General features: G+C 49.6%; 1 protein-coding gene across 9 annotated transcripts in view; it reads left to right on the forward strand.

The window, feature by feature from the left end:
- Window positions 1-5371: 5371 nt before the first annotated feature.
- The window catches only part of LOC125155838 (Fc receptor-like protein 2), a 44169-nt gene continuing 36444 nt past the window's right edge, over window positions 5372-13096 (forward strand). For 4 of the 9 annotated variants that reach the window (XM_047841581.1, XM_047841582.1, XM_047841584.1 and 1 more), the window contains exons 1-7: window positions 5373-5569; window positions 6936-6956; window positions 9134-9406; window positions 9655-9939; window positions 11378-11665; window positions 12061-12339; window positions 12620-12733. In XM_047841581.1, coding sequence (XP_047697537.1) covers window positions 5539-5569; window positions 6936-6956; window positions 9134-9406; window positions 9655-9939; window positions 11378-11665; window positions 12061-12339; window positions 12620-12733 — 1291 coding nt within the window. In that variant the 5' untranslated portion in view covers window positions 5373-5538. Of the gene's footprint in view, window positions 5570-6935; window positions 6957-9133; window positions 9407-9654; window positions 9940-11377; window positions 11666-12060; window positions 12340-12619; window positions 12734-13096 lie in introns of all 9 variants that reach the window. The other 5 variants (XM_047841586.1, XM_047841588.1, XM_047841587.1 and 2 more) reach the window with 3 other exon arrangements.

Genomic DNA, 13096 nt, shown 5'->3' on the forward strand with positions numbered 1-13096 from the left:
CTCTCTCTCTCTCTCTCTTAAAAATAAACATTAAAAAATAAAAATAAAAATAAACTCTCTTCATGCTTAAAACTGGAATAGCAATCATATCTGATACATCATGCTGCCTTGCTAATTATGTAAAACCATTTGGTTAAAATGCTTCAAGCTGTACATGGCACACGTTAAACACTCAAAAAAATAAATTATTATTATGATTCCATCTCAAATTTCCCTTTTTATTATGTATGGCATTTTACTCTATGAGTGCCCTACTTTATTATTTTAACAAACTTAAAATAGTATAAATACATTTACTTTATTGTAATTCTTAGGTTATTCTTCTGCCTGAAGTTTTATGTAGTTAAGCCTGCATTTGTCACATTTCCTGAATCTTGGTCATTGTAACTTGGTGGGTTTTGTGACTGCAGATTGAGACACTTCCTGTGCATTATAGGAGTCTCATGTGGCCGGGGCTTCTCACTCTGTCCCTCAAAAGCCATTTTGTATGTGCTTCCTCCAAGCCCTGGGGGTGGCAGTGGCCCGGGACCACTTTTCATGATAATTCCCCATGTGGAGCTTCCCAGAGCACCCACGGGAGTGGCCTTGTCTTGGGGTTTTGATATTTCAGGGGAAAGTCTATTTTCCCCCAGAGCTTGTAGAAAGACCAGGTTACTGTCATCTCTGTGCTGGTGGGTGGATTTTTTCCCCACCAAACCACTCTTTTATTAAGAGGAAAGCGTTCTGATGGCCCAGATTTTATGTGTTTTAGTTTCAAGCTTCTGCCTTTCACAGGCCCACGATTTTGTCTCCTGGTTCCTCCTGGATGAAATGCTAAGTTCATAAAAATCATCTCATGTAATATTTTCTCCTCACGGCACCAGAAATGCCAATTTACATGTGTAATACTCTGTTTTCACTTCCTCTTTATCTTCTTATCTGTAATGGAGGAATTTCCCTTTTCTTTTACCTATTTAATGATGCATTAAAAAATTATGTAATATTTATCCATCACGGAATGAATGAGTGAGTGAATGCACACTTCCTTGGACTGGTCAATCACCATCTCCTGGTGAGAAGGAGCTGTTAGCAGAGCACGTGAGATGAGCAAATCCCTTGGCAGGAAATCAGGACCGAAAGCCGGAAGTACAATCAAAGGGTCAGTGTATTCAATGTCCCAAGGGGGTCCCCTGTGGTCCAGAGTTCCCCTTGGTTGTTGGTGTTTCTGCCTGGAAAGTGACAAGTGACAACCATCCACCTTCTGGAAAACCCACACGTAGGCAATTAAAACAGAAAATAAAAGCTTCAAATTGAATTGTCTTTGGTCCCCAGGGGCCCCTCCACACCTGCCACCCCTCCCCCACCCCAAGCGAGCCCAGGCCACCAAGCAGGAGGGATTTTCACACACTGAGGAAGGTCTGCTCCCTGCTGCTCAGACATCTACCAACAGCCTCGCTGAGTCTCTCTGTGCCTCTGTCTCCCCTCAGACATCAAGACTGGGCTTGCCTCTACTCCCCATCATGGGAATGGCATAGCCTCATTCAAAAGGGGTTTATAATAGCTTCTATTGACCCTGAAGAAGATGATCTTCCTCATGAAGAAGAAAAGTTTGAGCTCTGAAAAGTCCAGTCTCCCAAAACAATCACTACCTGAACGGAGACTTACGCTGTCCTTCTCAGATTGCCTGGAGGAGACATGTAGGAGACTGAGATTGCCTGGAGAAGACACGTGGGTAATTCTGGGAGAAACTGGGGCTCCGGGACATCTTCATCTTCTAATCTGCCAGGAAGGTAACGGACGGCAGTTTCCAGGCATTGTGGGTCTGAATTCCTTGCCATGCTCTCTGGACTATGGAGGGCCCAACAGAATTCTAGGAACTAATGAATTGCATTGTAGAGACTCTTCTGGGCAGAAGGGTCTGCCTAAATAATGTCTGGAGAGTGTCGACACAGACACCATCTAGAGCCCCACCAGCCAGCTCTGCTGCAACAAACATTAGCACCCCCAAAAGAATATATCTCTTACCCTGGATATAATATTTCTAAGTCAAACCCCATCCAACAAAGACGCCATGTTGTTCAAGATGATTATAGTGACGGTTGAAATGACTACCACAACTCCTACCACATGATGATGATGGCCGTGAGTTATGACCATGTCTACCACCATGTGTACAACAATTCCTGTGATAAGAGATCGCATACGTGGTGACATTTCATTCGGTCATCGCCGCCTCGTGGCCCCAAGGTCAACCAAATACAACAGAGACCTCTGAAGTTATCCAGCTTCATTTTCTTATTGTGACTATCCTAGTAACTTCCTCAAATGGGAGATGGTATTTATTTTGTTCTGAGTTGTATTTCATGAAGACTCTGTCTCTGTCTCAATCCCTACACACCCGCCTTGGCATTGTACCTGACGTCCCTTCCAAGACACTGGACAGAGTTGACAGGGACACTGTTGCTCTGCGTCTGACAGAGAACCCTTGTGTATGCTGCAACCCTCAGAATCTCCAAGCCAAGAGTCTACCTGGTCCATCCGAGAGGATTTCGAGTCTTTATAGAACTCTGCCTCCCCGTGGCACCTGTGACTCCATCTTGCCGGTGGCCAAATATCCTCGCACAAGGATCTTTCTATCTCTCCTTTTGGCCAGTGTTCCCCTCCCCCCCACGCCTCCCACCTAGTTTCACTTCCTCCACTGTAACCTTGAAGATGAATTTACTGGGGCGCCTGGGTGGCGCAGTCGGTTAAGCGTCCGACTTCAGCCAGGTCACGATCTCGCGGTCCGTGAGTTTGAGCCCCGCGTCAGGCTCTGGGCTGAGGGCTCAGAGCCTGGAGCCTGTTTCCGATTCTGTGTCTCCCTCTCTCTCTGCCCCTCCCCCGTTCATGCTCTGTCTCGCTCTGTCCCAAAAATAAAAATAAATAAATAAATAAATAAAAAAACGTTGAAGATGAATTTACTTTGTTCTCCAATGAACCACTGAGCTTCTCACCTCTGGCTGGGGCCCCTAGTTTGCATCTGAGTTTAGATGTGCCTCTAGGTCATGGTCGTCCATATGCAAATGTCTGCCATCTGTCAGCTGTGAGAGCACCCAGAGGCTTATCATCTTAAGGACTTGCTGCCGCCCCAAGGGCCCCCCTACTTCACTGTGACAAGGCATATTTCTCTCCCCTGCATCACTCACTGGCACACAAACGACACCCCCTCCTGTTTGAAAATGCCGTGGAAAAGAACTAATTCTTAACTCCAGAGGCCCCATTCCCATACAGGACAGAATGGAATCGCAAATATTTTGAAAAATCTGCTCAGAAGTCTGAAAAACCAACACCTATCACCAGCTCTTCCTCCACCTTTTGCAGACACCTTTTTCTGTATTTTCTTCCTTAATTCACCGTCGCCCTCCAGAATCCTGTGCCTTCCTGACTGGGCAGGACAAGGAGGAGCCACAGACCGTCTAGAAGCCCTTCCACAGGCAAGGGCTGGACGAGCAGCTTGGTGAGCGGCTCTGTCCCAGGGAGAGAAACACCTTCTTCCAAATACAAATGGACCATTGGCCCTGCAGAAAGTTAAAGTAGCATTGCTTGATACACTTTGAGGCGAGAGAGGCCAAAAACACTGGGCCTTATTTTTTACGAATTTTTTAGAAATACATAAACAGCATATGTTCACTTTATATAATATATATTATATATTGATATGTAATATTTATTTTAGATGATATATATTAACTATATAATGTTTACCTGCTTTATTATATATTATAACATATAACATTTATTTTAATGTATATTATCTAAAATAAATGTTATATATTGGAATTACACATTACATAATTATAATATGTATTAACATATCATTAATGCATAATGTAAAATAAACATATGCTTATATATATTATATAAGAATACTAGAACACTAGATATATAGAAGACTAGAACATATAATGTTTTATATATATATACTAGAATATTTATTATATAGAATATAGAATATATATTATTCTATAAATTATATTCTGTAAATATATAGAATATATAGTAATATATTATATATCATAATATTCCATATATAATGTTCTATATGTTCTATATACTAAATAATAATATATAATAACATAATCTATATTATATTCCATATTATATTCTAATTATATTCTATATATGTAGAATATAAATTATAATCTATATATTATATAAGAATACTAGAACACACTGGTAAGCAAAATGTGGAGGATAAAAGCCACCTTTAATTACATTATTCAAATACGATTATACCAACATTTGGTGTTTATTGCCGCACACATTTTTACTGGACAAATGAGGGGATGATAATGTGCAAGTAAATCGCGCTCAGCCCCCCTTTTTCCTTACCAGTATATCATGAACGACTTTTATTGCTGTTCAATATTGTACAAAATCATTTTAGTGGCTGCTCGGTAGTACACGGACATATAATTTATTTTTTTTACCTGCCTTTTTGGGCGTTTTCAGCACTTTTTTTCCACTGCTATAAGCAAAGCTTTGATGATACGATGTATGACATCACATACGACACCAACGTGTCCCAAAGGGAAACTGTGTTTGTGGTGAGTGATAATGTTGAGTATTCACCTGAACAGATGACGTTTATGGTGAGTGACAATGGTGAATATTCACCTGAACAGAGGACGTTGAGCCTATGATCGCTTCACTGTCAGTCAGCCCACATGTTACAAACAGCTATGATTTTGTGATTTAAAGTTTCAGGCTACATATAGTCCAAAAAGGCAACGTACACCTGCCTGTCCAGCCTGTCCAAGGGGGCGGCTGTTACACACAACACCTGTGGGGACCACATCTGATGAGAATGGGAGTGACAACCGGCTTTGGGGATGCGTGCCCCGGAGGGTGTGGCTGCATCGGGAGCAGTATGGACTAGAAATACGGAAGAAGACAACGTTTTCAATGATACCAGGACAAGCGGTTTGAATCTTAGCAACGTCCCGTTCCGGAAGGCTGAAAAACTCTTCGCCCGAGAACCCCGCGTGGCTGCAGAAATGGTCCTACTATCCTAAGGATCATTGAGAAGCATGGTGTCGCAGTGAGATGTGACAGCGTTTGAGAGCCAGACTGTGGAATGGGCCCTCCTGAGTTTGACTCCCAGCTGTCGCTCCTGGAAAGTGGCCATGCTGATCTTGGTCAATTGCTTGCCTTCTCTGGTGCCTCAGTTTCCCCAGTCAGGTAACAGGGATAGTGTGCACTTCAGAAGCTTGTTCAGGGCACCAAATAACTCTGTGAGCATAAAGCACTTACAGCCACGTCCAAGGCACCAGCAGACAGAAGTTAAGTGTAACTGTCATCAGCATCAGGTGGAGGAGTTTCTTTGCATCTAGAGGGACCATCTGCATTGACTCAGCGCCTGTAGGAAGGAAGACAGCGGTCAGACACTGACAAGCCCTTCTACTTCCTTTTTTTGCTAATTGCATACAACTTACTTTGAAAGCGTTTCCATTCCCTGCACACAGACTCCAGCGGGTGCCCAAAGGGACTTCTCTTCTCGGACAGCTGACCCGGGTCCTCATGCTGCTGTGGTCACTGCTGGTCATCTTGGGTGAGTCCCATAATGTGCATCAGGGCTGAGGTGGCAGCTGACGGGGTCTCCAGCCCCTGGACGCCCTCAGGGTTTATCAGAGCCCGGGGATCAGTGGAAATGCTCAGGTCTGTGCTTGCAGCTTAGATAGCAGAGTCCGAGGGGAAAGTCAGACGGTCACGCATCCTCGCCCTTAGTGTTCAAGGCTTATGATCTTAGATAATTAGTAATTAGTGATATGTTCTCCTGAATCCAGTTTTCATAATTTCAGCATTTACTACTCCTCCCTGAGAACCACTCGCACACATCTAAGACTGGGTTCAGAGATGCGTGGACCCTCTTTGCTGAGGCCCCTCCGTTAGCCGTCCGCTACCAGGGAAACAAGAGTCCTTTCTCCACATTCAGGAGGCGCTAACATTTGTTAATGAGTAAAAGGACTCTCACATAAAACGTGGCCAGGGAAAGGGAATCTGCTCAAGGTGGGTTCGGCTTTCAAAACTGTGTGCTGCTCTCCGCCTGTCGGTAAGCGAGGTTGTGGCCGGTCCAGCCCTCGTGGGTCTTATTAAGACGGCAAGATGCCCTTCGGCATAAATGGTCAGGAAGCTTTGAAAAACGACAGGTTTATTACTTCCAGGGCCGGGCAGTTCCACGGCACCCCGGGACCGCACAGCGAGGTGGAGGGGAGAGACAGAGCCTGGCTCCGGGGTTCTGCTCGTCCTGGGGTGGAGGCTCACTCTTTGTTGGAGAATTAAAACAAATGAGTGGGAATTTGAAGCATGAGAAGACAATAAACCAAGGGGCCCACATGGTCAGTTACAGAAATCAACCGAGACCCCTAGAACAGAAGAGCCTCAGAGTGGGGGAGGGGACCGGCTCTTGGCCTGCAGCTTGTGGCCGTCACTGTCTTTGAAATGGGTGCCTTAGCATCAAAGCTTAAGTCAGGCACAAGGTCGGGCTTTATGCAACAGAAAACCCCCGACTTTCAGGGCTCACACTACTCACTCTGACTGGGTGTGTTTCCCTACGGACTCTTGGTGACTCGGGATGCCGTGTCGTGGTGCAGTCAACACACCGGGTGTGGAGGTGGTCGACGGGGACGGGGAAAGGACAAGGAAAAGGATACCCAGCGTCCATCCCTGGGACGTGCCTCGGGTGGTCCCTTCGGTCCAGGGATGGGTTTGCACCTGCCTTGTGGATGTGACATGAGCGGGGGGGGGGGGGGGGGGGCAGTTGAGGTTGGAGGGGTGGGATTGCTGGTGATAATGGAGTAGAGGACAGAAAAGGGAGTGATGGGAACTTTGGTGGCACTCTAGCAGAGTGATAATAGATTTCTAAATTGTGGGGGCAAACGCTCGGGGCTAACCTCAGGTTTCTGATGTCCCCACAGCTCCAGTCGATGGAAAATCAGGTGAGTCACCTCTGGCCTGTTGTTCTCGGGGTCCGGGTCCCACGAGGTCCTGCAGAGTGGGACAAGGAGAGGCCTCGGAGACGTTCCGGTGTCACTGTTCCCCTGGGACAGCCTGCCCTGTGGCTGCTCTGCTTGGCTGGGTGAGGAGGGTGTGCCCGGCCTGCCCGGGCCCACGTCCGCCGTGTGGCCACAGCCCGCAGGGAGGGAGGCGTGTGGAAATGTGCAGGCTGGACACGGGCCCATGTGGGAGGATGGTTCTCCAGGCCCTGGGACCCCGGCTCCTCCACAAGGTCCGGCTGGAGGTCCTCACAGCTCTGGCTAAGAGCGTCTGCGTGGTCGGACGGTCTTGTGCCATCATGCTTCTCTGGCCGGGGCCACCACCGGTGGAAGGGGCTCTCGGGGCCCCAAGGAACCGTCCTGGGATGACAGACTCTCGTCTGTCTTCCCCCGACAGCATTCTCCCCGGGGAATTCTTCCAATTTCTGGATGAAGTCTGTACCCGTGGTTTAAAAATCAGCTTGAGGGGCGCCTAGGTGGCGCAGTCGGTTGGGCGTCCGACTTCAGCCAGGTCACGATCCCGCAGTCCGGGAGTTCGAGCCCCGCGTCGGGCTCTGGGCTGATGGCTCAGAGCCTGGAGCCTGTTTCCGATTCTGTGTCTCCCTCTCTCTCTGCCCCTCCCCCGTTCATGCTCTGTCTCTCTCTGTCCCAAAAATAAATAAACGTTGGAAAAAAAAAATTAAAAAAAAAATAAAAATCAGCCTGATTATAAGTCCCACAGCCGAGTCCCCAGGGGATCCAATCCCCGTCACTGCAGGAAGGCAAACATCTCCAATTAATCTAATTGTCTCCGCAACCCACCTCATCTGCCCTTCTAACTCCACGTTTTATAACCCAGATTGTCCCCCAGTGCCCAACAGGTAAATCTGGTTCTCCGAGTGGACAGCCAGTCACACGTCGTCCAAATTTCATCAAACTCCCGTGAAAGGGCTCGGGTTCTGGTTCCGCGTTTTAGGAGACGCTTCGTCTCTTACGTGACCGAATTCTGCCTCCTTCCACTGCACCTCCAGATTCTGCCAGTCCTGCTACAGTTGAACAGTGTTAGAAGATTTGTGTCGAGATATAGCTTAGTTTCTCACCTGGAGGTCGGAATCCTCAACTACAAACCCTAAAATATAATGCAAATGTCCCAGACGCTGAACGCGGTCTGGTACGGAGAAACGGCCCCAGGGGACGCTTATTTTTGGCAATGACTTTTTTTCTCGTAAAAGTCAGTCACCTAAGAGCTGACCCTTGGATTAAAGGTCAGCTCCACCTTATTACTCATTGAAGGGATGGGGGAATTTTCTGGAAAATGCTCAAGGGGGCAATTTCTGAGGACTGAGACACTGGATCCCATTCCAATAGCCGGTTGACTCCCCAGTGATCTGGGCCCCCTGGCGGTTTCCTCCGGCAAGGCGAGAAGACGGGGCAGAATGTGAATTCAGAGCACAGTGCGGGGCCCTTAAAGGCTGGATAAAAGCAGAGGGGGCAGGAAAGCAAAGTGTCCCCTGAGGACAGTGGTCCCCCGGGTGACATCACCAATAGACAGAGCCGGGCAGGAGAAGCACCAGCGGCACACTCCCGCATCCACGTAGAAAAAGAAGTTTACGCTGAGACCCCTGCAATGGGCTGAATGTTTGAGTCCCCACCCCCTAAATCGCATTGTTGAAACCCTAATCCCCAGCGGATGGTATGGGTGGGGGGGCCCTTGGGAGGTCATGAGGTCATGAGGTCATGGAGGCGGGGTCCTCGTGATGGGATTAGTGCCTTCAGAAAAAGAGGCCGGAGAGCTGCGCGTGCAAACACACAAGAAGTCAGCAGTCTACAGCCTGGAAGAGGGACCCCACCAGAACCCAGCTGCGCCGGCACCTTGGTCCTGGACTTTTAGGCTCCCGAACCGGGAGAAAGAAATGCCTGTCGTCGAGAAGACACCCAGCGCATAGTATTTTGCTACAGCAGCCCAAGCTGACTCAGAGACCCCCCTCAGGACAAAAATAGGAGGCGACCCCGAGTAATTAAGGCGTGGGTCGGAACCTCCATCCTGCCGAAAGGGGAAGGGGCCACACGCACACCCTCTCGCTGCCCAACAGCAAAGAGACAGGTCAACATCTGCGTCCCCCTCACCCCTTCTCTTGCAGACTGGCTGACCCTCGTGGCTCCCTCTGCCGTCTTTGAAGGAGACAGAATAGATCTGACATGCCAGAAGAAAAACAACTGGTGGAAAGTCAAGAGGGTGTCATATTACAAGGACGGAGAAGAGTTACAGCTTTCAAGTGAACTCTCCAACTTTTCTATCCAAAGAGCAGTTTTGAGTGACAGTGGCACTTATCACTGTGCTGTTGCTCCTGATTGGCCTCTCTTTCCTTTCCAAAAGGAAAAAACCTCAAGAAGTGTAAGGATTGAAGTTCAAGGTACAGTCTTCCCTCCTGCGGGACAGGGGCTGGACGGGAGGGTAGCAGACAGAGCAGGGCAGGTCCTGGGAGGGGCATCTGACCCCCCGCCCCACCCCCGCACGCCGACCAGAGGGGAACCCGAGTCTTGTAGTCCGACAGCAGGAAGGGAGACCATGTGTTGGGTGACACGGCTGGTCTGAATGTCTTGTTTGCTGGGGTGGCTTTTCAGCAGGAACCTTCGACCTCACTGTGACCCTTCTTTCCAGAGCTATTTCCACGCCCTGTGCTCACAGTCAGCCCGTCCCGGGCCATCGAGGGGAACCCGGTGACGCTGACCTGTGAGACCAAGCTTTCTCCACAGAGGTCAGATGCCCAGCTCCGATTTTGCTTCTTCAGAGATGGTAGAGCCCTGGGGTCCGGCTGGAGCAGCTCCCCAGAGCTCAGGGTCCCTGCCATGTGGAGTGGAGACTCAGGGTCCTACTGGTGCGAGGCAGAGACAGCGACTCCCAGCGTCAGAAAACAGAGCCTGCAGTTGCAGATTCACGTACACAGTAAGTGGGAGTGGGTCTGAGCACCGGGGGACAGGGGCCCTTCAGCCCCTCTCCGGACGCCTAGTCTTTCGGGAGCTTGTGCAGCTCCTGTCCCTCTGGAAAGGGGGAACTGGGCTAGAAAATGGGCATTTCGTAAAAATAACAATCGGACAAAGCCCCCGTTGAAAAACGGAATCCAATGGAGCAAATGTGAAGACCGAATTGGCTTTATCAAGCCATTTGTGAGTCAGCTGGACCCCAGCCAGCCTGTGGAGAGACGCTCAGAGATGCGCAAAGCGGAAGGTTTTTAGAGGCAGGAGGTGGGGCCAGGGAGGGATGAGAAAATTTAAAAAGCATCCTTGCAGGTCCCGGACATCTTTGTGGGGAGGAAACTGCAGGGGTTTTTCTGGTTTTCGGTTTTCGTTTTATCATGCAGATGACCTCGTGTGGATCCAGGAATTTCAGACTGACTTTTAGAAGGTCACATTGCCAGGGCACCTGGGGGCCTCGGCGGGTTAAGCCTCTGACTCTTGATTTCGGCTCAGGTCATGATCTCACGGTCTTGTGAGTTCGAGCCCCCCATGGGCTCTGCACTGATGGTGTGGAGCCTGCTTGGGATTCTCCCTCTTTCTCTGCCCCTCCCCTCGCTTGCACTCTCTCTGTCTCTCTCAAAATATAGAAACTTAAAAAAAAAATTAGAAGGTCACATCCCTAGGATTGGCTGAAACCATAATTAAGTCTCAGTTGGCCGTCAGTGAAGGACAAATACTCCATTTGGGGCTTTTCTTCTTCTCTTTTAAACACTCCTTATAATCTCTCTCTTCTTTATTAAAGTAATGTCCATCAGTCATGCCTTCAATGATCCCTGGGTGCCTTTGCATCTAGCAGCGGGCTGGGCACCTGCTCCACAGTGGCTCTGCCTACAGCCCCATGCTGGCTTTCAACCCAAGCTGGTTTATTAGAAGGCACCACGGTGCTCCAGTGCGGGCGGCTAAGCAAAGCATCAGAGGAAGCAGAAATCAGAGTGAACTAAGCAGTCAGAGGAGGGGTGGTAATTCATGTTGAGCCTTGAAATTGGGAATAATGAAGGAATGGTCACAGATATTGTTAGTGGGAGCAGTGTCTCGTCCAAGGTAGGACTGATGCTACCGGGACGCCCTCACTCTGTGCTCAACGCATTGGTCTGGACAGCGACTCCTCCCCCCACCCCCCCCAGAAATACTTCCTGTCTCGTGGAGCAGATGACATGTTCTTTAGTGACGCCCTGAAATTAGGTGGGATTGGGGTTGGGGCATGCAGTGTCTTATCCACATTCTTCAAGGGCACTCGCTGCGGACCCCCCACCTTTCTGTACTTACAGTGGATTACGGGGACAATGCCCGTGCACCCACTTCTTGGACCACCTGGTCCCAGAGTCCTCTGCGGTCAGGTTCTCACCTGCCATCTTCTGTCCGTCTAGGAGTGCCTGTCTCTAACATAAGCTTAGAGATGCGGGCCCCCAGGGGCCAGGTGATCGAAGGAAGGAACCTGGTCCTGCTCTGCTCGGTGACCGAAGGCACAGGAAACATCACATTTTCCTGGCACAGAGAGGCCACAGGAACCAGCGTGGGGAAGAAGACCCAGCGTTCCCTGTCGGTGGAGCTGGAGGTCCCAGCTGTGCAGGAGCGCGATGCTGGCCGTTATTACTGCAGAGCGGACAACGGCCATGGCCCCATCCAGAGCAAGGTGCTGAGTATCCTTGTGAGAAGTGAGTTGCGCTCTGATTCAGCCCAGACAGAAACCCCAGAGCCAAGGCCACAGTCCTGGGGGTCCCGAGGAAGGGGCTGGAGGGTCCAGGGGTCGGTGCTATGCAACACCAACAGCAATGGAAGGATGGGTTACCCTTGCAAGTTAAACTGTGGATGTCTTTCTTTTCCTAGAAGGGAATTACAAAGGGGGCTGGACTGGCATTAGAAAAACACACGCTGAGAATTACACATGACCATGTGTCTCCAGATACTTCCCCAGAATTGATATTCTCCCAAATTCTTAAAGACGTTGTTGAGGGTCGGAGAGGCCAGGCCCATTGCTGAGGTCCTAGTCTGGGGGTCTGTGTCCTCCACGTCCTCACAAACCCTGTCCACGGCTCCCTGTCTCCCTCAGTCCCAGTGTCCTGCCCAATCCTATCCATCACAGCACCCAGGGCCCAGGCCGTGGAGGGGGACGTGGTAGAGCTTCGCTGCGAGGCCCAGAGGGGCTCTCCCCCCATCCTGTACCGGTTTTATTACGAGGACATCCCCCTGGGGAACAGCTCAGCCCCCTCTGGAGGAGGAGCGTCCTTCAACCTGTCTCTGACCGCAGAACATTCTGGAAACTACTCCTGCGAGGCCGACAATGGTCTCGGGGCCCGGCGCAGCGAGGTGGTGCCACTCAGCCTCTCAGGTGGGTTGATGGTCCCTGGATACAGGAGCATTATGACCAGTGGCTCTGCCCCATCCATCTTCCTTGGTACCATATTGGGGTTTCGGAAGGTAGGTGGAGGTCTAGGTGGCGGGAGGTTGGAGAAGGTGGTCTCGGTGCTTGGCCGCCTCTTTTTCTCCACACTAACCTGGAAAGTGCACATTACACTTAGATAACATTGCGTGACCACCATTCCTGCATAGTATTGATGGGGATTCCAGCCTTTACCCTCTGAGGCTGACGCGCTGGTCTCTTCCCTCAGGGACCAGCAGCTACAGAGAAGAACAGGTCACAGACAGAGCTCTCGGGCTGCTGGGTGTCCCTGCTTGTGTTGCTGCTGCTCTGCTGTTTTACTGCAGGTTCCACAAGACACGGGGTTGGTCATCTACCATTTGTTTTCATTGTCCTTTATTGCTGTGAACTTTTCCATTACTGATAGAGATTGGACAGGAAAGGAGAATTGAGAAATTAAGAAATTAGGAAGGAAAGAGAGAGAGAGAGAAGGGGAAAGAAAAAAAGAAAGGAGGGAGGGAGGAAGAAGGAAGGAAGGGAGGGAGGGAGGGAGAGAGGAAGGGAGGGAGGGAGGAAAGGAAGAAGGAGGAAGGAAGGAAGGAAGGAAGGAAGGAAGGAAGGAAGCTCCCCAAATCTTGTCAATTCTTTTTACGCATCACAGTTTTACATGGTGGCTTCTGCTTCAATAGCAAGTGTGGTAGTGAGTCTGCAATGTCTTTTTCCAACT

This window comes from Prionailurus viverrinus, chromosome F1 (assembly GCF_022837055.1).
Source record: "Prionailurus viverrinus isolate Anna chromosome F1, UM_Priviv_1.0, whole genome shotgun sequence".
In the NCBI taxonomy this organism is placed as follows: Eukaryota; Metazoa; Chordata; class Mammalia; order Carnivora; family Felidae; genus Prionailurus; species Prionailurus viverrinus.